This window comes from Macaca fascicularis, chromosome 7 (assembly GCF_037993035.2).
Source record: "Macaca fascicularis isolate 582-1 chromosome 7, T2T-MFA8v1.1".
NCBI lineage: Eukaryota > Metazoa > Chordata > Mammalia > Primates > Cercopithecidae > Macaca > Macaca fascicularis.
Window position 1 is genome coordinate 3913146 of NC_088381.1, and position 21771 is coordinate 3934916.

Genomic DNA, 21771 nt, shown 5'->3' on the forward strand with positions numbered 1-21771 from the left:
CCACCAGGCTCATGGAGGCGCCAATGGGGTGGCCCATTGCTCAACAGGGTCATTCGCATTTAGTGCCATGAGTGGGGTGTGATCCTTGAATCTCCACAACCTGACCCCATGGGCCTGATTGCCCACCCCTCTCTGGGGAGGGAGAGTCCCCGTGTGATCCCTGTGCCACCCCAGAGCCTCTGCTGTCCTGCTCATTTGTCTTGGGCAGTCTTTGAGGAAAGACTTGCACACCAAGTGTCAGCTGGGAGCTGCCCTGCATGAGACTGAAGGAACCCTTTCCAGACTGGACCACTGTCACCCCTGCAGGGCTTCAGGGAAGGCATCGTCTTGGGTCTGATTCCCCAGGAAGCCACCCTCCTGGAGGACAAACCCATCTCTCCACAGCGGAAATTCAGGTCGACTCCCTGAGGAAAACCTCCTGCCTGAAGGCTAATACTTGGTGACCCCACGCAGCCTGACTCATCACCCATGATGCCACCAGGACCCACTCACCTATGCTGGTCACTGCCAGGTGGTGTGCTGGGCAGAAGGGCTCACTGAAAGACACAGGGGAGAATGGGGGCTTAGGAAGGAGCCACCAAAGTACCCTGCCCCCAGGTAAGAGGATGGCTGACACCAAGCCCACGTGGTTAGCCTGGGCTGCTTCACGGAGGAGCGCAGAGACAGGGTTGGGCACCCTCTAGATGCCCTCAGAGCCTCCAGGTCTCCAGCCCAAAATACAGAGGACCTCACAGGGAACTCATGTTTCCCAGCATCCTCTTCCAAAATTCTCACCCAGGCTGGGCCTCAGCGTAATCCTATTGAGCATGATTTTTATGTCATCACCTCTCTTCAGACAATATAAGGTTCTCATCATCGACCCAACCCAGGGCACCCCCTCCCCACACACCTATCCAGAAGGACCAAGATGTGCTCACCAAGCTCAATGCAGGAGACCAGGACCGAGGAGGGCCTGAACTTCAGCTCAACAGGGGTTTGGCAACTGGCCACTGGCCTGGGTCCAGTGGGCACAACGCAAGTCTTCCTCTGGGGTCACCATCTGGAGGGACAGGGGACAGATGTCGAAATGGGGCTTCATGCCTCTGTGCGGGAAAGTGAGGAGGGGGTGCTGGGGCTCACATGCTCTCCCTCCATGGACCCATGTGATGGAATCTATATGAAATAATGAGAGTCATGGACCCAGGGAACCCTTGGCCCTCTCTGCCACCAAACCCTCAAAGGACAGAGGAGGCGAGAGACTGGGTTCAGGCAAGATGCCCAGGCTGTGCCATACAGCAGCCCCTGCAGCACCTCCACTGCTTATGGTGGCTCCACTGCATGACTCTGGACCACAACAGAAGCCCTGGGCAGGGTCCAAGGTCACCAACCAGCTCACGGCCAACTAAGGAGGCTGGCCCGGATGCCAGGCACTGCCGCTGACCTGGCAGTCCCACAGCCTGCCCCAGTACAGGGAGGACACCCATCCAGGCTCCCTCTCCAAGCACGCACCAGCAATCGCAGCCTGGGGTCAAGCGCCACGTGCTTTCTCTGGGGGGTCCTCACACACACCCCAGACCCCTGTCAAACACAGAGCTGGGCCACACTTGGCCAATCAGGAGCTACACAGTGCCCTCTGCTTTCCTTGGGCCCAAGACCCCACCATCCTGGAGGTGACCTCATGGCTCAGGAACAGCCTGGGCCACAAATTCCCAGGACCTGTCCCTCATGAGGGGGCTTTCCAATCTGGGGACGTGACCCTTCCCACCAATGACCTCGAATAAGGGGTGATCCCCAGCAGCAGGCGGGCTGCATCCTTGACCCAAAGCCCATGAGTCCCAGGGTCGGCCTACAGCACGACAAAGCACCAGCCATGGCTCAGCCTTGACCCAACCAGTTGAAGCCGAGTAGCCACGCACCAGGCTCATGGAGGCGCCACTGGTGTGGCCCATTGCTCAACAGGGTCATTCGCATTTAGTGCCATGAGTGGGGTGTGATCCTTGAATCTCCACAACCTGACCCCATGGGCCTGATTGCCCACCCCTCTCTGGGGAGGGAGAGTCCCCGTGTGATCCCTGTGCCACCCCAGAGCCTCTGCTGTCCTGCTCATTTGTCTTGGGCAGTCTTTGAGGAAAGACTTGCACACCAAGTGTCAGCTGGGAGCTGCCCTGCATGAGACTGAAGGAACCCTTTCCAGACTGGACCACTGTCACCCCTGCAGGGCTTCAGGGAAGGCATCGTCTTGGGTCTGATTCCCCAGGAAGCCACCCTCCTGGAGGACAAACCCATCTCTCCACAGCGGAAATTCAGGTCGACTCCCCGAGGAAAACCTCCTGCCTGAAGGCTAATACTTGGTGACCCCACGCAGCCTGACTCATCACCCATGATGCCACCAGGACCCACTCACCTATGCTGGTCACTGCAGGGGGTCTGCTGGGCAGAGGGGCTCACTGAAAGACATAGGGGAGAATGGGGGCTTAGGAAGGAGCCACCAAAGTACCCTGCCCCCAGGTAAGGGGATGGCTGACACCAAGCCCACGTGGTTAGCCTGGGCTGCTTCACGGAGGAGCGCAGAGACAGGGTTGGGCACCCTCTAGATGCCCTCAGAGCCTCCAGGTCTCCAGCCCAAAATACAGAGGACCTCACAGGGAACTCATGTTTCCCAGCATCCTCTTCCAAAATTCTCACCCAGGCTGGGCCTCAGCGTAATCCTATTGAGCATGATTTTTATGTCATCACCTCTCTTCAGACAATATAAGGTTCTCATCATCGACCCAACCCAGGGCACCCCCTCCCCACACACCTATCCAGAAGGACCAAGATGTGCTCACCAAGCTCAATGCAGGAGACCAGGACCCAGGAGGGCCTGAACTTCAGCTCAACAGGGGTTTGGCAACTGGCCACTGGCCTGGGTCCAGTGGGCACAACGCAAGTCTTCCTCTGGGGTCACCATCTGGAGGGACAGGGGACAGATGTCGAAATGGGGCTTCATGCCTCTGTGCGGGAAAGTGAGGAGGGGGTGCTGGGGCTCACATGCTCTCCCTCCATGGACCCATGTGATGGAATCTATATGAAATAATGAGAGTCATGGACCCAGGGAACCCTTGGCCCTCTCTGCCACCAAACCCTCAAAGGACAGAGGAGGCGAGAGACTGGGTTCAGGCAAGATGCCCAGGCTGTGCCATACAGCAGCCCCTGCAGCACCTCCACTGCTTATGGTGGCTCCACTGCATGACTCTGGACCACAACAGAACCCCTGGGCAGGGTCCAAGGTCACCAACCAGCTCAAGGCCAACCAAGGAGGCTGGCCCGGATGCCAGGCACTGCCGCTGACCTGGCAGTCCCACAGCCTGCCCCAGTACAGGGAGGACACCCACCCAGGCTCCCTCTCCAAGCACGCACCAGAAATCGCAGCCTGGGGCCCAGGGCCACATGCTTTCTCTGCTGGGTCCTCATCTACATCCCAGACCCCTGTCAAACACAGAGCTGGACCACACTTGGCCAATCAGGAGCCACATGGTGCCCCCTCCTTTCCTTGGGCCCAAGACCCTGCCACCCTGGAGGTGACCCCATGGCTCAGAAGCAGCCTGGGCAACAAATTCCTGGGACAGGTCCCTTATGAGGGGGCCTTCAAACCTCTGGACGCAACCCATCCCACCATTGACCTCGAGGAAAGGGTGACCCCCAGCAGCAGGCGGGCTGCACCCTTGACCCAAAGCCCATGATCCCAGGGCCAGCCTGGAGCACCATGAAGCACCAGCCATGGCTCAGCTTTGACCCAACCAGTTGAAGCCAAGCTGCCACTCACCAGGTTCCAGGAAGCGCCACTGGGGTCGCCCATTGCTCAACAGGGTCATTCGCATTGAGGGCCATGAGTGGGGTGTGATCCTTGAATTTCCACAGCCTGACCCCATGGGCCCAACTGCCCACCCCTCTCTGGGGAAGGGACAGATTCACACACCATGTGTCAGCTGGGAGCTGCCCTGCCTGAGGCTAAAGGAACCCTTTCCAGACTGGACCACTATCACCCCTGCAGGGCTCAGGGAAGGCATCGTCTTGGGTCTGATCCCCCAGGAAGCTGCCTTCCTAGAGGACAAACCCATCTCTCCACAGTGGAAATTCAGGTCAACTCCCTGAGGAAACCCTCCTGCCTGAAGGCTAATACTTGGTAACCCCACACGCAGCCTGACTCATCACCCATGATGCCACCAGGATCCACTCACCTATGCTGGTCAATGCCAAGAGTCTGCTGGGCAGAAGAGCTCACTGAAAGACACAGGGGAGAATGGGAGCTCAGGAAGGAGCCACCAAAGTGCCCCGCAGCTGGGTAACAGGAGTGCTCACATAGTGAGCCTGGGCTGCCTCACGGAGGAGTGCAGAGACAGGGTTGGGCACCCTCCAGATGCCCTCAGAGCCTCCAGGTCTGCAGCCCAAAATACAGTGGATCTCACGGGGAACTCATGTTTCCCAGCGTCCTCTTCCAAAATTCTCCCCTAGGCTGGGCCTCAGCGTAATCCTATTGAGCATGATTTTTATGTCATCACCTCTCTTCAGACAATAAAAGGTTCTCATCATCGACCCAACCCAGGGCACCCGCCTACCCACACACGTATCCAGCAGGACCCAGATGTGCTCACCAAGCTCAATGCAGGAGACCAGGGCCCAGGAGGGCCTGAGCTTCAGCGCAACAGGGGTTGGGCAACTGGCTCACGGCCGCTGGCCCGGGGCCAGCGGGCACAATGCAAGTCTTCCTCTGGGGTCACCATCTGGAGGGACAGGGGATAGGTGTCCAAACAGGGCTTCACGCCTCTGTTTGGGAAAGGGAGGAAGGTGTGCTGGCTCACACATGCTCTCCCTCCATGGACCCATGTGATGGGATCTATATGAAATAACGACAATCATGGACCCAGGGAACCCTTGGCCCTCTCTGCCACCAAACTCTCAAAGGACAGGGTAGGCGAGTCACTGGGTTCAGGCAAGATGCCCAGGCTGTGCCATACAGCAGCCCCTGTGACACCTCCACTGCCCATGCTGGCTCCACTACACGACTCTGGACCACAACAGAACCCCTGGGCAGGTTCCAAGGTCATCAACCAGCTTACGGCCAAGTAAGGAGGCTGGCCTGGATGCCAGGCACTGCTGTCGACCTGGCAGTCCCACAGCCTGCCCCTGTACAGGGAGGACACCAACTCAGGCGCCCTCTCCAAGCACGCACCAGCAATCGCAGCCTGGGGTCAAGCACCACGTGCTTTCTCTGGGGGGTCCTGACACACACCCCAGACCCCTGTCAAACACAGAGCTGGGCCACACTTGGCCAATCAGGAGCTACATAGTGCCCTCTCCTTTCCTTGGTCCCAAGACCCCACCATCCTGGAGGTGACCCCATGGCTCAGGAGCAGCCTGGGCCACAAAGTCCCAGGACAGGTCCCTCATGAGGGGGCCTTCCAACCTGGGGACATGACCGTTCCCACCAATGACCTCGAATAAGGGGTGACCCCCAGCAGCAGGCGGGCTGCATCCTTGACCCAAAGCCCATGAGTCCCAGGGTTGGACTACAGCACGACAAAGCACCAGCCATGGCTCAGCCTTGACCCAACCAGTTGAAGCCGAGTCGCCACCCACCAGGCTCATGGAAGCGCCACTGGGGTGGCCCATTGCTCAACAGGGTCATTCGCATTTAGTGCCATGAGTGGGGCGTGATCCTTCAATCTCCACAACCTGACCCCATGGGCCTGATTGCCCACCCCTCTCTGGGGAGGGAGAGTCCCCATGTGATCCCTGTGCCACCCCAGAGCCTCTGCTGTCCTGCTCATTTGTCTTGGGCAGTCTTCAAGGAAAGACTTGCACATGAAGTGTCAGCTGGGAGATGCCCTGCATGAGACTGAAGGAACCCTTTCCAGACTGGACCACTGTCACCCCTGCAGGGCTTCAGGGAAGGCATCGTCTTGGGTCTGATTCCCCAGAAAGCCACCCTCCTGGAGGACAAACCCATCTCTCCACAGTGGAAATTCAGGTCGACTCCCCGAGGAAAGCCTCCTGCCTGAAGGCTAATACTTGGTGACCCCACGCAGCCTGACTCATCACCCATGATGCCACCAGGACCCACTCACCTATGCTGGTCACTGCCAGGGCGTCTGCTGGGCAGAAGAGCTCACTGAAAGACACAGGGGAGAATGGGAGCTCAGGAAGGAGCCACCAAAGTACCCTGCCCCCAGGTAAGGGGAGGGCTGACACTAAGCCCATGTGGTTAGCCTGGGCTGCTTCACGGAGGAGCGCAGAGACAGGGTTGGGCACCCTCTAGATGCCCTCAGAGCCTCCAGGTCTCCAGCCCAAAATACAGTGGACCTCACAGGGAACTCATGTTTCCCAGCATCCTCTTCCAAAATTCTCACCCAGGCTGGGCCTCAGCGTAATCCTATTGAGCATGATTTTTATGTCATCACCTCTCTTCAGACAATATAAGGTTCTCATCATCGACCCAACCCAGGGCACCCCCTCCCCACACACCTATCCAGCAGGACCAAGATGTGCTCACCAAGCTCAATGCAGGAGACCAGGACCCAGGAGGGCCTGAGCTTCAGCTCAACAGAGGTTTGGCTACTGGCCACTGGCCTGGGTCCAGTGGGCACAACGCAAGTCTTCCTCTGGGGTCACCATCTGGAGGGACAGGGGACAGATGTCGAAATGGGGCTTCATGCCTCTGTGCGGGAAAGTGAGGAGGGGGTGCTGGGGCTCACATGCTCTCCCTCCATGGACCCATGTGATGGGATCTATATGAAATAATGACAGTCATGCACCCAGGGAACCCTTGGCCCTCTCTGCCACCAAACCCTCAAAGGACAGAGGAGGGGAGAGACTGGGTTCAGGCAAGATGCCCAGGCTGTGCCATACAGCAGCCCCCGCAGCACCTCCACTGCTTATGGTGGCTCCACTGCATGACTCTGGACCACAACAGAACCCCTAGGCAGGGTCCAAGGTCACCAACCAGCTCACGGCCAACCAAGGAGGCTGGCCCGGATGCCAGGCACTGCCGCTGACCTGGCAGTCCCACAGCCTGCCCCAGTACAGGGAGGACACCCACCCAGGCTCCCTCTCCAAGCACGCACCAGCAATCGCAGCCTGGGGCCCAGGGCCACATGCTTTCTCTGCTGGGTCCTCATCCACATCCCAGACCCCTGTCAAACACAGAGCTGGACCACACTTGGCCAATCAGGAGCCACATGGTGCCCCCTCCTTTCCTTGGGCCCAAGACCCTACCACCCTGGAGGTGACCCCATGGCTCAGAAGCAGTCTGGGCAACAAATTCCTGGGACAGGTCCCTCATGAGGGGGCCTTCCAACCTGGGGACGCAACGCTTCCCAGGATTGACCTCGAAGAAAGGGTGACCCCCAGCAGCAGGTGGGCTGCACCTTTGACCCAAAGCCCATAATCCCAGGGCCAGCCCGGAGCACCATGAAGCACCAGCATGGCTCAGCCTTGACCCAACCAGTTGAAGCCGAGTCGCCACCCACCAGGCTCATGGAGGCGCCACTGGGGTGGCCCATTGCTCAACAGGGTCATTCGCATTTAGTGCCATGAGTGGGGTGTGATCCTTCAGTCTCCACAACCTGACCCCATGGGCCTGATTGCCCACCCCTCTCTGGGGAGGGAGAGTCCCCGTGTGATCCCTGTGCCACCCCAGAGCCTCTGCTGTCCCGCTCATTTGTCTTGGGCAGTCTTCAAGGAAAGACTTGCACAGGAAGTGTCAGCTGGGAGCTGCCCTGCATGAGACTGAAGGAACCCTTTCCAGACTGGACCACTGTCACCCCTGCAGGGCTTCAGGGAAGGCATCGTCTTGGGTCTGATCCCCCAGGAAGCTGCCTTCCTAGAGGACAAACCCATCTCGCCACAGTGAAAATACAGGTCAACTCCCTGAGGAAACCTTCCTGCCTGAAGGCTAATACTTGGTAACCCCACACGCAGCCTGACTCATCACCCATGATGCCGCCAGGATCCACTCACCTATGCTGGTCAATGCCAAGAGTCTGCTGGGCAGAAGAGCTCACTGAAAGACACAGGGGAGAATGGGAGCTCAGGAAGGAGCCACCAAAGTACCCTGCCCCCAGGTAATGGGAGGGCTGACACCAAGCCCACATAGTGAGCCTGGGCTGCCTCACGGTGGAACGCAGAGACAGGGTTGGGCACCCTCCAGATGCCCTCAGAGCCTCCAGGTCTCCAGCCCAAAATACAGTGCTCCTGCCGGGGAACTTGTAATTCCCAGAATCCTCCTCCCATATTCTCACCCAGGCTGGGCCTCAGCGTAATCCTATTGAGCATGATTTTTATGTCATCACCTCTCTTCAGACAATATAAGGTTCTCATCATCGACCCAACCCAGGGCAAACCCCTCCCTGCAAAGTCATCACAGGAACCCAGATGGGCTCACCACAGCTCAGTGCAGGAGACTGGGACACCAGGAGGGTCTGAGCGTCAGTGCACCGGGGGCTGGGCACCTGGCTGATGGACACTGGCCTGGGGCAAGGAGGCCCAAAGCAATTCTTCCTCGGGGCTCACCATCTGAGGGGACAGGTGGAAGACATGGGTCCAAATGGCCTCACCACTCCACACAGAGAAGTGTGCAGGGGGTGCCAGCTCACCTATCCTTGCCCTCCATGGACCCATGTGATGAGATCTGTGGGGAACACGGACTCATCATGAACGCAGGGGACCCTTGACCCTCCCCATCGCCGAACCCTGGAAGGACAGGGCAGGTGGGTCACTGTGCTCAGACCAGAACCCCCGGGCCGCACCCTACCATGGGCCACACCCTACGGCAGGCCCAGAGAGCACTTCCCCTGCCGACATCGGTTCCCCCACATGACCCCAGGGCCGCACCAGGACCACTGGGCCTGGGTCAGGGCCAACCAGCTCATGGCAAACCAAGGAGGCTGGCCTGGATGCCATGTGCCACTGCAGATGTGGCACTCACACAGCCTGCCCCTGGGCATGGAATGCACCCATCCAGGTGACCTCTACAAGCTCACACAGGAAATCACATCCTGGGTCCCAAGGGCCATGTGTCTTCTCTGGTGGGTCCCCATTCATGTACCACACGCCTCCCAAATACAGAGCCAGGCCACACTCGGCCAATCAGGGGACACATGATGTCCTCTCCTTTCTTTCGGCTCAAAAACATGCCACCCTGGCGGTGACCCCATGTCTCAGAAGCATCCAGGGCAGCAAATTGCCAGGACAGGACCCTTTACAGTGGGACTTCCCCAACACGATCCCACTCTTCTGGCCACTCCACTTCAACGAGGGGTGACCTTTAGCGGGCTGCGGGCTGCACTCTTGGCCCAAAGCCCACGATTCCCAGGGCCAGTCTGCAGCACCACCAGGTGAAGGCAAGAGGTCAGCCTTGACCCAACCCCACTGAGGCCACACTGCCCCAACCAGGCTCAAGGAGGCACTGCTGGGATGGCCACTTGCTCAACAATGTCGGTCCATTCTGGGCCATGGGTTGGGACCAATCCTTGAATCTTCACAGCCCAACTCCATAAGCCTGATCACCCTCACCCTACCCCTCCACAAGCCTCGGGCACCAAGAGCTCCCGCATAACACCTGTGGCCCCCGCAGATACTGCAGACCCCCTCATGTGGCCTGGGAAGTCCTTCAGGCCTGACTCATGCAATGAGTCTCAGCTAGGACATGCACTGTGTTGGGTTGAAGGAACCCTTTCCTGCCTGGACCGCCATCATTTCTGCATAGCTCCAAGGAATGCGTCCTTCTAGGGACAGATGTCCAAGGAAGCTGCCCTCTGGAGAAACCATCCATCCCTGGTGGTTTCAGGTTGGGTCCCTGAGGAATCCCTCTTGGCCTGAAGGGTGACCCTCAGTGACCCAAAGCTGCCTGGCTCATGGCCCATGGCCCCAGCAGGATCCACTTACCTATCCCACTCAAGGCCAGGGGCTCGTGTGGACAGAAGAGTTCACTGAAAGACACACGGGAGAACCGGGGCTCAGGAAGGAGCCTCCAATATGCGCCGCCCATGGGGAACTGAAGGGCCGACACCAAGCCCACACAGGGAGCTGGGGCTGCCTCAAGGACGAGTGCAGAGACAGGGTTGGGCATTCCTGAGATGCCCTTCAGGGCCTCCAGGTCTCCAGTCCAAAATACCGTGGCCCTGCTGGGACCATGGGATCCCAGCGTCCTCTTCCAAAATTCTCCCCTAGGCTGGGCCTCAGCGTAATCCTATTGAGCATGATTTTTAAGTCATCACCTCTCTTCAGGACAATATAAGGTTCTCATCATCGACCCAACCCAGGGCACCCCCTTCCCCACACACGCATCCAATGGGACCCAGATGTGCTCACCACAGCTCAGTGCAGGAGACCAGGGTGCCAGGAAGGGCCTGAGCTTTAGTGCACCAAAGTTGGGCACCTGGATGATGACCACCGGCCTGGGGCCAGCGACCCAAAGGCAAGTCTTCCTCTGGGGTCACCACCTGGGGGGACGGGAGGACATGTGTCCAACCAGGGGCTCAGGCCTCCAGACAGGGAAGGGGGTGGAGGATGCCAGCTCACACTTGCTCTCTCTCTGTGGACCCATGTGATGAGATCCATGTGAAACACTGATGTGTCTCAGACGTGGGGGACCCTTTGCCCCCCAACCACTGAACCATGGAAGGACAGGGCCGACAGGTTCCTGGGCTTGGGCAAGACACCCGGGCTGTGCCCTACTGCAGGCCTCTCAAGCACCTCCCTCGCCCATGCTGGCTTTCCTCATGACCCCGGGCGGCACCGGGACCCCTGGGCAGGGGCCAGGGACACCAACCAGCTCACAGCAAACCCAGGATGCTGGCCCGGACGCCATGCGCCACTGCCAACCCGGAAGTTGCACAGCCTGCCCTGTGCATGGAGGGCAAGCACCCAGGCCTCTCCTCAAGGTGCACTGGAAATCGCAGCCTGGGGCTTCAGGGCCACAAGCTTTCTCTGGTGGGTCCCAATCCATGCCCCACACAACACCTCCCACACACAGAGCGGGGCCACACTCAGTCAACCGGGAGACATATGGTGTCTTCTCCTTTCCTTGGGCCCAAGACACCGCCACCCTGGAGATGACCTCATGGCTCAGAAGCAGCCTGGAGTGCAAATTTCCAGGAAAGTTCCTTCCACAGCAGGCTTTCCCACCTCAGGAGGATACCCTCCCCGCCACTCACCCATAAGGAAAGGGTGACCCTCCAGCGGGACACGGGCTGCACCCTTGGCCCAAAGCCCACAAGTCTCATGGCTGGATTGCACCACCATCAGCGACTGGCCAGAGCTAGTCTGGACCCTACCTCAGAGAAACAGCGCCACCCCCACATGGCTCAAAGAGGTGTTACTGGGAGGGCCCATTGCTTAACAGGGTCGGTCCCATTGAGGGTCATGGGTTTGGTGCAATCCTCGAATCTCCACGGCCCGACCCAACGGGCCAAATTGCCCACCCTTCTCTGGGGTTGGAGAGCCCCTGTGAGATGCCCATGGTGCCCCAGAGCCCTTGTGGCCCTGTCATGTGGCTTGGCCATCCTAGAGGCCTGACCCGAGCACCAAGGCTGAGCTGGGCACTGCCCAGCTCCACTGCCCTGGGTGGGGCTGAGGAAACCCTTTCCTGCCTGGACCACTGCCACCCCTGCAGAGCTTCAGAGAAGGCCTCTGCCTTGTGTCCACTTCCCAAGGAAGCCTCCCTTCTGGAGAACACATCCCCAGTCGGGATTCAGATCAGCTCCTGAGGAAACCCAGGTGGCCTGAGGGCTGACCCTCGGGGACCCCATGCTGCTTGGCTAATGGCCCATGACACGAGCATATCCACTCACCTATGCCAGTCAATCCCAGGGGGTCTGCTGGTGGGAAGAGCTCACTGAAAGACACCGAGAAGAATCTGACTCAGGAAGGAGCCGCCAATGTGTCCCACCCCCGCCCGGGGAAGCTTAGCGCGGACACCAAGCCCACACAGGAAGCCTGGAATGCCTAATGAAGGAGCACAGACAGGGTTGGGCACCCCTCCATGAGATGCCCTTCAGGGCCCTGAGGTCTCCAGCCTAAAATACAGTGGTCCTGCCAGGGACCTTGTGATTCCCAGCATCCTCTTTCAAAATTCTCACCTAAGTTGGGCCTCAGCGTAATCCTATTGAGCATGATTTTTAAGTCATCACCTCTCTTCAGGACAATATAAGGTTCTCATCATCGACCCAACCCAGGACACCCCCATCCCCACTCACATATCCAGAGGGACCCGGATGGGCTCACCATACCTCAGTGCAGGAGACCAGGATGACAGGAAGGACCTAAGATTTAGCACACGGGAGTCTGAGCACGTGATTGACAGACACTGGTCCAGGGCCAAAGGGCTCAAGGCAATTCTTCCTCTGTGCTCACCATCTGGAGGGACAGGGGAAAGGTGTCCAAACAGGGTCTTAAGATTCCATGCAAGAAAGCAGGGAGGGGCTGCTGGCTACACATGCTCTACTTTCATGGACTCACGTGATGGGATCCATGTGAAATAGGGACAGTTATGGACCCGGGGAACCCTTGTACCCACCACTGAACCCTGGAAGGACAGGACAGCCGAGTAACTAGGCTCAAGCAAGATGCCCAGGCTGTGCCCTACTGCAGGCCCCTGGAGCACCTCCACTGTCCAAGCCAGCTTCCCTGCACTTCCTGGGCTGCACTGTGACCCCTGGGTAGGAGCCAGGATCACCAACCAGCTCAGGCAAACCAAGGAGGCTTGCTCTGAAGCTAGGCGCCACTGTAGACCTGGCAGACGCACAGCCTGCCCCTGCATGGGGAGGGTGCACAGACTCCCTTTCCAAGCACGCACTGAAAATCACAGCCTGGGGCCACCCTCATGTGGCCTGGGCAGTCCTCAAGGCCAGACCCTAGCGCCCAGTCTCAGCTGGGAGCTGCCCTGCGTGGGACTAATGGAATCCTTTCTTGCCTGGACCAATGTCACTCCTGCAGCGCTTCAGGGAAGGTGTCTTCCTTGGGTCAGATCCCTCCTGTCCTGAAGGATGACCCTCAGGGACCCCATGTGGCCTGGTCCATGGCCCATGAGCCTAGCAGGATCCACTCACCTATGCCGCTCGAGGCCAGGGGTCCTCCTGGGTGAAAGAGTTCACTGAAAGACACAAGGGGAGAAAAGGGGCTCAGGGATGAGCCCCTCACATGCACCGCCCAGGGGAATCGGAGTACTGACACGAAGCTTGAATAGAGAGCCTGGACTGCTTCACGGAGGAACGTAGAGACAGGTTTGGGCCCCCTCCACGTGCCCTTCAAGGACTCCAGGTCTCCAGCCCAAACTACAGTGGCCCTGTTGGGGACCTAGGGATCCCAGCATCCTCTTCCAAAATTCTCATCTAGGCTGGGCCTCAGCGTAATCCTATTGAGCATGATTTTAAAGTCATCACCTCTCTTCAGAACAATATAAGGTTCTCATCATCGACCCAACCCAGGGCACCCCCTCCCTGCTTAGGCATCCAGTGGCACCTGGATGGGCTCACCCAAGCTCAATGCAGAGACCAAGGTGACAGGAAGGGCCAGAGCTTCAGTGCAACAGGGGCTAGGCACCTGGCTGATGGACCCTGGCCCGGGGACAGTGGGCCCAACACGAGTCCTCATCCGGGGTCACCATCTCGAGGAACAGGAAGAGGACAGGTGTCCAAACACAACCTCACCCCTCCATGTGGGCAGAAGGTGGGGTGTGCCAGCTCAGGGATGCTCGCCTTCCATGGACCATGTGATGAGATCCATGTGGAATACTGGCCCGTCACAGACGCAGGGCACCCAACGCTGTCTCCACCACTGAACCCTGAAACGACAGGACAGGTAGGTCACTGGGCTCAGGCTACAAGCCAGGGCTGCATCCTACTGCAGGCCACACAAACACCTCCACTACACATGCCAGCTCCCCTGCATGACACCAGGGTCACTCCAGGACTACCGGGCACAGGCCAGGGCCACCAACCAGTTCATGGTCAACCAAATAGGCTGGCCCGGATGCCTGATGCTGCTGCAGAGCTGGCAGTCACATAGCCAGTCCTTGTGCATGGTGGGCACCCACCCACGTGCTGTATCCAAGCATGTACTGGAAATCACAACCTGGGGTCCCAGGGCCATGTGCTTTCTCTGGTGAGTCTCCATCCATGCCCTCACACCTCACAAACACACAGCCTGGCCACACCGGACTAATCAGGGAGAACAGTGTCTTCTCCTTTCCTCGGGCCCAGGACCCCACCACACTGGTGACTCCATGGCTCAGAAGCAGCATGGGCAGCAAATTTCCAGGACCAGACCCTCAACAGCGGGCCTTCCCACTCCAGGAGGCCACCCTTCCCGACATTAGCCCACTGGGAAGGGATAACTTCGAGCCACAGGGAAGGGGTGACTTCCAGCGGGATGCGGGCTGCACCCTTGGCCCAAAGCCCATGAGTCCAAGGGCTGGACTGCAGCACCACCAGGCGCCAGCCAGAGCTCAGCCTTGACGTAAACCCAGTGAAACAGCACCGACGCCCTTCCGGCTTGAAGAGGCCCATGGGATGGCCCATTGCTTAACGGGGGGGTCCCATTCAGGGCCATGTGTCAGGTGCAATCCTTGAATCTCAACAGCTCAACTCCATGGGCCCGATCACCCACCTTTCTCCAGGGACAGAGAGCGCCTGTGGGATCCCTATGGCACCCCAGAGCTCCTGTGGCCCCCCTCATACGGCCAGGACAGTCCTCGAGTCCAGACGCAAGCACTGAGACTCAGCTGGGAGCTGCCGTGGGTGGAACTGAAGGAACCCTTTCCTGCCTGGACCACCGTCACCACTGCAGAGCTTCAGGGAAGGCATCCCCCTTGGTTCCTGTTCCCCAGGAAGCCACCCTCCTGGAGAACCCATCTCTTCCCAGTGGGGATTCAGGTTGGCTCCCTGAGGAACCCTTCTTTCCCAAAGGCTGACCCTTGACGACCCCACGCGGCCTGGCTCAAGGCCCATGATACAAGCCACTCACCTATGCCAGTGAATGCCAGGGGGCCCTCCCATGTGGAAGAGCTCACTGAAAGACACAAGGGGAGAACGGGGCTCAGAAACGAGCTTCCACTGTGCCTCAACCTGGGGAACTGGAGGGCCGACACCAAGCCCGCACAGGGAGCCCAGGCTGCCTCATGGAGGAGCGCAGAGACAGGGTCGGGCACCCCCAAGATGCCCTTCACGCCCTCCAGGTCTCCGGCCAAAAATATAGGGGCTCTCCTGGGGACCTCCGGATCCCAGCATCCTCTTCCAAAACCCTCACCTAGACTGGGCCTCAGCGTAATCCTATTGAGCATGATTTTTAAGTCATCACCTCTCTTCAGACAATATAAGGTTCTCATCATCGACCCAACCCAGGGCAACCCCCTCCCTGCACATGCATCCAGCAGGATCCAGATGTGCTCACCACAGCTCAGTGCAGGAGACCAAGGTGCCAGGAAGGGCCTGATCTTCAGTGCACCAGAGGCTGAGCACCTGGCTGACGGACGCTGACCTGGGGCCATTGGGCCCAGTGCAAAGTCTTCCTCCGGGCTCAACATCTGGGGAAACAGTAGGACAGGTGTGCAAACACAACCTCACCCCTCCTTGGGGGCAGAAGGTGGGGTGTGTCGGCTGAGGGGATGCTCACCCTCCATGGACCCATGTGATGGGATGCACGTGGAACACTGGCCCATCATGGACTCAGGGCACCCAATGCTCTCTCAGCCACCGAACCCTGGAAAGACAGGATAGGCAGGTCACTGGGCTCGGGCAAGAAGCCCCGACTGTGTCCTACTGCAGGTCCCATGAGCACCTCCACTGCCCATGCTGGCTCCCCTACCGGACCCCAGGGTCATACCGGATGTACTGGGCACAGGCCAGGGCTACCATTCAGCTCACAGCCAACCAAGGAGGCTGGTCCGGGTGCCAGATGCTGCTGCAGACCTGCAAGTCACATAGCCTATCCTTGTGCACTGTGGGCACCCACCCAGGTGCCCTATCCCAGCATGAAATGGAAATCGCAACCTGGGGTCCCAGGGCCACATGCTTTCTCTGGTGGGTCCCCATCCATGCCCCACGCACCTCCTAAACACAGAGCAGGACCACACTCAGCTAATCGGGGACACATGGTGACTTCTCCTTTTCTTGGGCCCAAGACCCGCTACCCTGGAGGTGACCCCGTGGCTCAGAAGCAGCATGGGCAGCATATTCTAGGGACAAGACCCTTGACAGCACGCCTTCCACCTCAAGAGGCCACCCTTTCCGACACTTGCCAATGGGGAGACTCTTGCCAGTGGGGAAGGGGTGACTTCTAGCCACAGGAAAGGGGAGATCCCCAGTACAGGGGATCCTTTAGACACAGAGCTGACCCCTTGGCCTAAAACTAACGAGCCCATGACTGGACAATAGCACCACCAGGCACCGGCCAGAGCTCAGCCTTGACCCAAACCTAGGGAAACAGCACCGCCCCCTTCAGGCTCAAAGAGGTGCCCTGGGATGGCACATTGCACAACAGGGTCGGTCCTATTCAGGGCAATAACTTGTGTGTGATTCTTGAATCTCTGCAGCTCGAATCCACCTTTCTCCGGGGATGGAGAGATCCTGTGTGACCCCATGGCATCCTGAAGCCCCTGTGGCCCCCCTCATGTGGCCTGGTCAGTCGTCAAGGCCAGACCAGTGCACTGAGACTCAGCTGGGAGCTCCCCTATGTGAGACTGAAGGAACCCTTTCCTGCCTGGACCACCATCATCCCCACAGGGCTGCAGGGAAGGCATCCTCCTTGGGTCTGATTCCCAGAAAAGCAGCCCTCTTGGAGGACCAACCCACCCCTCCATGGTGCGGATTCAGGTCGGCTGCCCATGGAAACCCTCCTGTCTCAAAGGCGGACCCTCGGTGACCCCTCGCTGCTGATGACCCATGACCCCAGCAGGACCACTCACCTATGCCAGTCAATGCCTCGGGGCCCCACCTAGCCAGACGAGCTCACGGAAAGACACAAGGGAGAACGGGGGCTCAGGGAACCGGAGCCCAAGCCCACACAGCGAACCTGGGCTGCCTCAAGGAGGAGCGCAGAGACAGGGTTGGGCCTCTCAGAGATGCCATTCAGAGCCTCAAGGTCTCCTGCCTAAAATACAGTGGCCATGCCAGGGAGCTCGGGATCCCAGCATCCTCTTCCAAAATTCTCCCCTAGGCTGGGCCTCAGTGTAATCCTACTGAGCGTGATTTTTAAGTCATCACCTCTCTTCAGGACAATATAAGGTTCTCATCATTGACCCAACCCAGTACACCCCCTCCCTGCACATGTATCCAGAGGGACCCAGATGTGCTCACCACAGCTCAGTGCAGGAGACCAGGGCGCCAGGAAGGGCCTGAGCTTCAGCTCACCAGGGGCTGAGCACCTGGCTGAGAGACACTGGCCCGGGGCCAGCAGACCCAACGCATGTCTTCCTCTGGGGTCACCATCTGGAGGGGTGGAGGACAGGTGTAGATACATGGCCTCACACCTCCATGCACAAAAGTGGACAGGGGGTGCTGGCTAACACACGCTCTCCCTCCATGGACTCAAGAGATGGGATCCCTATAAACAGTGATGGTCAAGAACGCGGGGAACCCTTGGCCCTCCTTGCCACGGAAACCTGAAAGGACAGGGCAGGCGGGTCACAGGATTTGAGCAAGATGTCCAGGATGCACCCTATTGCAGGCTCCTGGAGCACTTCCACTGCCCACACCAGCTCCCCCACATGACTCTGTGCCACAACGGGACCACTGGGCAGGGCCGGGACCACCAACCAGCTCACAGCAAACCAAGTAGGCTGACCTGAATGCTACGTGCCACAGCAGACACCCTCTACAAGCTCACACCAGAAATCATATCCTGGAGCCCCAGGGCCACGTGCCTTCTCTGATGGGTCCCCATTCATGCACCACATACCTCCAAACGCAGAGCTGGGCCATGCTCAATCAATCAGGGACACATGATGTCCTTGCCTTTCCTTCGGCTCAAGACCCCGCCACCCTGGAGGTGACCCCATGACTTAGAAGCAGCCTGGGCAGCAAATTGCCGGCACAGGACCCTTGACAGCATGCTTTCCATCACAAGTTGCCATCCTTCTGGCCACTCCACTTCGGGGAGGGGTGACCTATAGCTGGACGCAGGCTGCACCCTTGGCCCAAAGCCCACGATTCCCAGGGCCAGCCTGCAGCACCACCAGGTGAAGGCCAGAGCTCAGTCTTGACCCAAACCCACTGGGGCCACACCGCCCCCACCAGGCTCAAGGAGGCACCACTGGGATGGCCCATTGCTCCACAGGTCAGTCCCATCAGGGCCATGGGTTAGGCCCAGTCCTTGAATCTTCACGGACTGACTCCATAAGCCCGATCACCCACACCCTGCCCCTTTGCAAGCCTCGGGGACCGAGGGCTCCCGCAAAACACCCATTGCCCCCAGTGACCCTGTGGACCCCCTCATGTGGCCTGGAAAGCCCTCCAGGCCTGACTTGTGCACTGAGTCTCAGCTAGAACACGCACTGCGTTGAGTTGAAGGAACCCTCTCCTGTTTGGACCTCCGTCATCTCTGCACGGCTTCAGGGAAGGCATCCTTCTTGGGACCAATTACTAAGGAAGCTGTCCTCCTGAAGAAACCATCCATCCCTGGTGGGTTTCAGATGGGCTCCCTGAGGAATCCCTCGTGGCCTGAAGGGTGACCCTCAGTGACCCAAAGCGACCTGGCTCATGGTCCATGACCCCAGCAGGATCCACTTACCTATCCCACTTAAGGCCAGGGGTCCCCCTGGGCAGAAGAGCTCACTGAAAGACACAGACACAGGGGAGAACAGGGGCTCAGGAAGGAGGAGCCTCCAGTGTGCCTCAACCCCAGGGAACTAGAGGGCCGACACCAAGGCCGCACAGGGAACCTGGGCTGCCTCACGGAGGAGTGCAGAGATAGGGCTGGGCACCCCAAGATGAACTTCAGGGACTCCAGGTCTCCAGCCCAAAAATACAGCGGCCCTGCCAGGGACCTTGGCATCTCAGCATCCTCTTCCAAAATTCTCACCTAGGCTGGGCCTCAGCGTAATCCTATTGAGCATGATTTTTAAGTCATCACCTCTCTTCAGGACAATTTAAGGTTCTCATCATTGACCCAACCCAGGGCACCCTCCTTCCCACACGTGCATCCAGCTGGACCCAGATGTGCTCACCACAGCTCAGGGCAGGAGACCAGGGCATCAGGAAGGGCTTGAGCTTAAGTGCACCAAGGGCTGGACACCTGGCTGATGGACACTGGCCTGGGGCCAGTGGTCCCAAAGCAAGTCTTCCTTTGCAGTCACCATCTGGGGGGACAGGAGGAGGACATGTGTCCAACCAGGGGCTCGGGCCTCCACACGGGGAAGGGGGTTGGGGGTGCTAGCTCACACATGCTCTCTCTCTGTGGACCCATGTGATAGGATCCATGGAAAACACTGATGTGTCATGGATGGGGGGGACCCTTTGCCCTCCCAGCCACTGAACCATGGAAAGACAGGGCAGGTGGATTCCTGGGTTCAGGCAAGACACCTGGGCTGTGCCCTACTGCAGGCCCCTCGAGCACCTCCATTGCCCACGCCAGTTCCCCTGCACAACCCCGGGTAGCACCTGGACCTGGGCAGGGGCCATGGACACCAACCAGCTCACGGCGAACCAAGGACGCTGGCCCGGACACCACGGGCTGCTGCCTACCTGGCAGTTGCACAGCCTGCCCTGTGCATGGAGGGCGCCCACCCTCCTTTCCTCAAGGTCCACTGGAAATCACAGCCTGGGGCTCCAGGGCCACAAGCTTTCTCTGGTGGGTCCCAATCCACGCCCCACACAATACCTCCCACACACAGAGCGGGGCCACACTCAGTCAACCGGGAGACATATGGTGTCTTCTCCTTTCTTTGGGCCTAAGACCCTGACCTCTGGAGTTGTCCTGATGGCTGAGAAGCAGCCTGGACTGCAAATTTCCAGGAAAGGTCCTTCCACTGTGGACCTTCCCACCTCAGGAGGCCACCATTACCGCCACTCGCCCACAAGGAAGGGGTGACCCCCAGTGGGATACGGGCTACAGCCTTGGCCCAAAGCCCACAAGTCCCAGAGACAGACTGGACCACCATCAGGCACTGGCCACAGCTAGTCTTGACCCAAACTCAGAGAAACAGCGCCGCCTCTCACATGGCTCAAAGACATGCCACTGGGAGGGTCCACTGCTTATAGGGTCGGTCCCATTGAGGGTCATGGGTTTGCTGCAGTCTATGAATCTCCATGGCCCGACTCCACGGACTGAATCGCCCACCCCTCTCCAGGGTTGGAGAGTCCCCATGAGATGCCCGTGGTGCCCCAGAGCCCTTGTTGCCCCCCTCATGTGTCCTGGCCATCTTAGAGGCCTGACCCAAGCACCAAGTCTGAGCTGGGCACTACCCTGCATGGGGCTGAGAAAACCCTTTCCTGCCTGAACCACTGCCACCCCTGCAGGGCTTCAGAGAAGGCCTCTGCCTTGTGTCCAATTCCCAAGGAAGCCTCCCTGCTGGAGGACACATCCCCAGTCGATTCAGGTCGACTCCTGAGGAAACCCAGGTGGCCTGAGGGCTGACCCTCAGGGACTGCCCACCGCTTGGCTCACGGCCCATGACACCAGCAATGTCCACTCACCTATGCTGGTCAATCCTAGGGGGTCTGCTTGGCGGAAGAGCTCACTGAAAGACACCGAGGATAATGGGGCTCAGGAAGGAGCCACCAACCTGTCCCACCCCCAGGGAAGCTGAGCACAGACACCAAGCCCACACAGGAAGCCTGGTGTGCCTAATGGAGGAGCACAGACAGGGCTGGGCTCCTGCATGAGATGCCCTTTAGGGCCTCGAAGTCTCCAGCCTAAAATACAGTGGCCCTGCCAGGGACCTCAGGATTCTAGTGTCCTCTTCCAAAATTCTCACCTAGGCTGGGCCTCAGCGTAATCCTATTGAGCATGATTTTTAAGTCATCACCTCTCTTCAGAACAATATAAAGTTCTCATCATCGACCCAACCCAGGGCACCCCCTCCCTGCTTAGGCATCCAGTGGCACCCCGATGGGCTCACCCAAGCTCAATGCAGGAGACCAAGGTGACAGGAAGGGCCAGAGCTTCAGTGCAACAGGGGCTAGGCACCTGGCTGATGGACCCTGGCCCGGGGACAGTGGGCCCAACACGAGTCCTCATCCGGGGTCACCATCTCGAGGAACAGGAAGAGGACAGGTGTCCAAACACAACCTCACCCCTCCATGTGGGCAGAAGGTGGGGTGTGCCAGCTCAGGGATGCTCGCCTTCCATGGACCATGTGATGAGATCCATGTGGAATACTGGCCCGTCACAGACGCAGGGCACCCAACGCTGTCTCCACCACTGAACCCTGAAACGACAGGACAGGTAGGTCACTGGGCTCAGGCTACAAGCCAGGGCTGCATCCTACTGCAGGCCACACAGGCGCCTCCACTACACATGCCAGCTCCCCTGCATGACACCAGGGTCATCCCAGGACTACCGGGCACAGGCCAGGGCCACCAACAGTTCATGGTCAACCAAGGAGACTGGCCCGGATGCCTGATGCTGCTGCAGAGCTGGCAGTCACATAGCCAGTCCCTGTGCATGGTGGGCATCCACCCACCCACGTGCCGTATCCAAGCATGTACTGGAAATCACAACCTGGGGTCCCAGGGCCATGTGCTTTCTCTGGTGAGTCTCCATCCATGCCCTCACACCTCACAAACACACAGCCTGGCTGCACTCAACTAATCGGAG

General features: G+C 59.0%; 1 protein-coding gene and 12 non-coding genes across 13 annotated transcripts; all 13 read right to left on the minus strand.

Annotated features, from left to right (window-relative positions):
- Positions 1-781: 781 nt before the first annotated feature.
- On the minus strand, positions 782-862 carry LOC123574875 (small nucleolar RNA SNORD115). Its single transcript, XR_006700058.1, has one exon. It is a non-coding gene; the product is annotated as a small nucleolar RNA SNORD115 (small nucleolar RNA).
- A 55-nt stretch (positions 863-917) lies between these two features.
- LOC141407355 (uncharacterized) lies at positions 918-13611 on the minus strand. Its single transcript, XM_073998431.1, has 16 exons — positions 13480-13611; positions 13068-13314; positions 12249-12375; positions 11811-11854; positions 10330-10460; positions 9904-9947; positions 8402-8532; positions 7978-8020; positions 7083-7151; positions 6512-6633; positions 6087-6130; positions 4614-4742; positions 4200-4242; positions 2808-2929; positions 2384-2426; positions 918-1039 (listed from the first exon to the last, which is right to left on the minus strand). The coding sequence occupies exons 1-5, from the start codon at positions 13609-13611 to the stop codon at positions 10375-10377; spliced, it is 636 nt and encodes a 211-aa protein (XP_073854532.1). The 3' UTR covers positions 918-1039; positions 2384-2426; positions 2808-2929; positions 4200-4242; positions 4614-4742; positions 6087-6130; positions 6512-6633; positions 7083-7151; positions 7978-8020; positions 8402-8532; positions 9904-9947; positions 10330-10374.
- Positions 2672-2752, minus strand: LOC123574876 (small nucleolar RNA SNORD115). Its single transcript, XR_006700059.1, has one exon. It is a non-coding gene; the product is annotated as a small nucleolar RNA SNORD115 (small nucleolar RNA).
- LOC123574880 (small nucleolar RNA SNORD115) lies at positions 4477-4557 on the minus strand. Its single transcript, XR_006700063.1, has one exon. It is a non-coding gene; the product is annotated as a small nucleolar RNA SNORD115 (small nucleolar RNA).
- On the minus strand, positions 6376-6456 carry LOC123574877 (small nucleolar RNA SNORD115). Its single transcript, XR_006700060.1, has one exon. It is a non-coding gene; the product is annotated as a small nucleolar RNA SNORD115 (small nucleolar RNA).
- On the minus strand, positions 8266-8346 carry LOC123574878 (small nucleolar RNA SNORD115). Its single transcript, XR_006700061.1, has one exon. It is a non-coding gene; the product is annotated as a small nucleolar RNA SNORD115 (small nucleolar RNA).
- Positions 10192-10273, minus strand: LOC123574830 (small nucleolar RNA SNORD115). The gene has a single exon (XR_006700013.1). It is a non-coding gene; the product is annotated as a small nucleolar RNA SNORD115 (small nucleolar RNA).
- LOC123574831 (small nucleolar RNA SNORD115) lies at positions 12106-12187 on the minus strand. Its single transcript, XR_006700014.1, has one exon. It is a non-coding gene; the product is annotated as a small nucleolar RNA SNORD115 (small nucleolar RNA).
- Positions 13357-13438, minus strand: LOC123574838 (small nucleolar RNA SNORD115). Its single transcript, XR_006700021.2, has one exon. It is a non-coding gene; the product is annotated as a small nucleolar RNA SNORD115 (small nucleolar RNA).
- A 1660-nt stretch (positions 13612-15271) lies between the features above and the next one.
- Positions 15272-15352, minus strand: LOC123574865 (small nucleolar RNA SNORD115). The gene has a single exon (XR_006700048.1). It is a non-coding gene; the product is annotated as a small nucleolar RNA SNORD115 (small nucleolar RNA).
- Positions 15353-17175: 1823 nt separating this feature from the next.
- On the minus strand, positions 17176-17257 carry LOC123574852 (small nucleolar RNA SNORD115). Its single transcript, XR_006700035.2, has one exon. It is a non-coding gene; the product is annotated as a small nucleolar RNA SNORD115 (small nucleolar RNA).
- Positions 17258-19042: 1785 nt separating this feature from the next.
- Positions 19043-19124, minus strand: LOC123574837 (small nucleolar RNA SNORD115). Its single transcript, XR_006700020.1, has one exon. It is a non-coding gene; the product is annotated as a small nucleolar RNA SNORD115 (small nucleolar RNA).
- Positions 19125-20936: 1812 nt separating this feature from the next.
- LOC123574845 (small nucleolar RNA SNORD115) lies at positions 20937-21018 on the minus strand. The gene has a single exon (XR_006700028.1). It is a non-coding gene; the product is annotated as a small nucleolar RNA SNORD115 (small nucleolar RNA).
- Positions 21019-21771: the final 753 nt, after the last annotated feature.

Excerpts from the sequence above, each read along its gene's own strand:
- LOC141407355 (XM_073998431.1), bottom strand. The coding sequence starts at position 13,611 with ATGAGGACTCGTGTTGGGCCCACTGTCCCCGGGCCAGGGTCCATCAGC. Across the intron at positions 13,315-13,479 it reads GCTTGGGTGAGCCCATCCAG|GTCCCCAACAGGGCCACTGT; the intron begins GTGCCACTGGAT and ends TGGGATCCCTAG. Across the intron at positions 12,376-13,067 it reads CCTGGCCTCGAGCGGCATAG|ATGGTGAGCACAGAGGAAGA; the intron begins GTGAGTGGATCC and ends CTGTCCCTCCAG.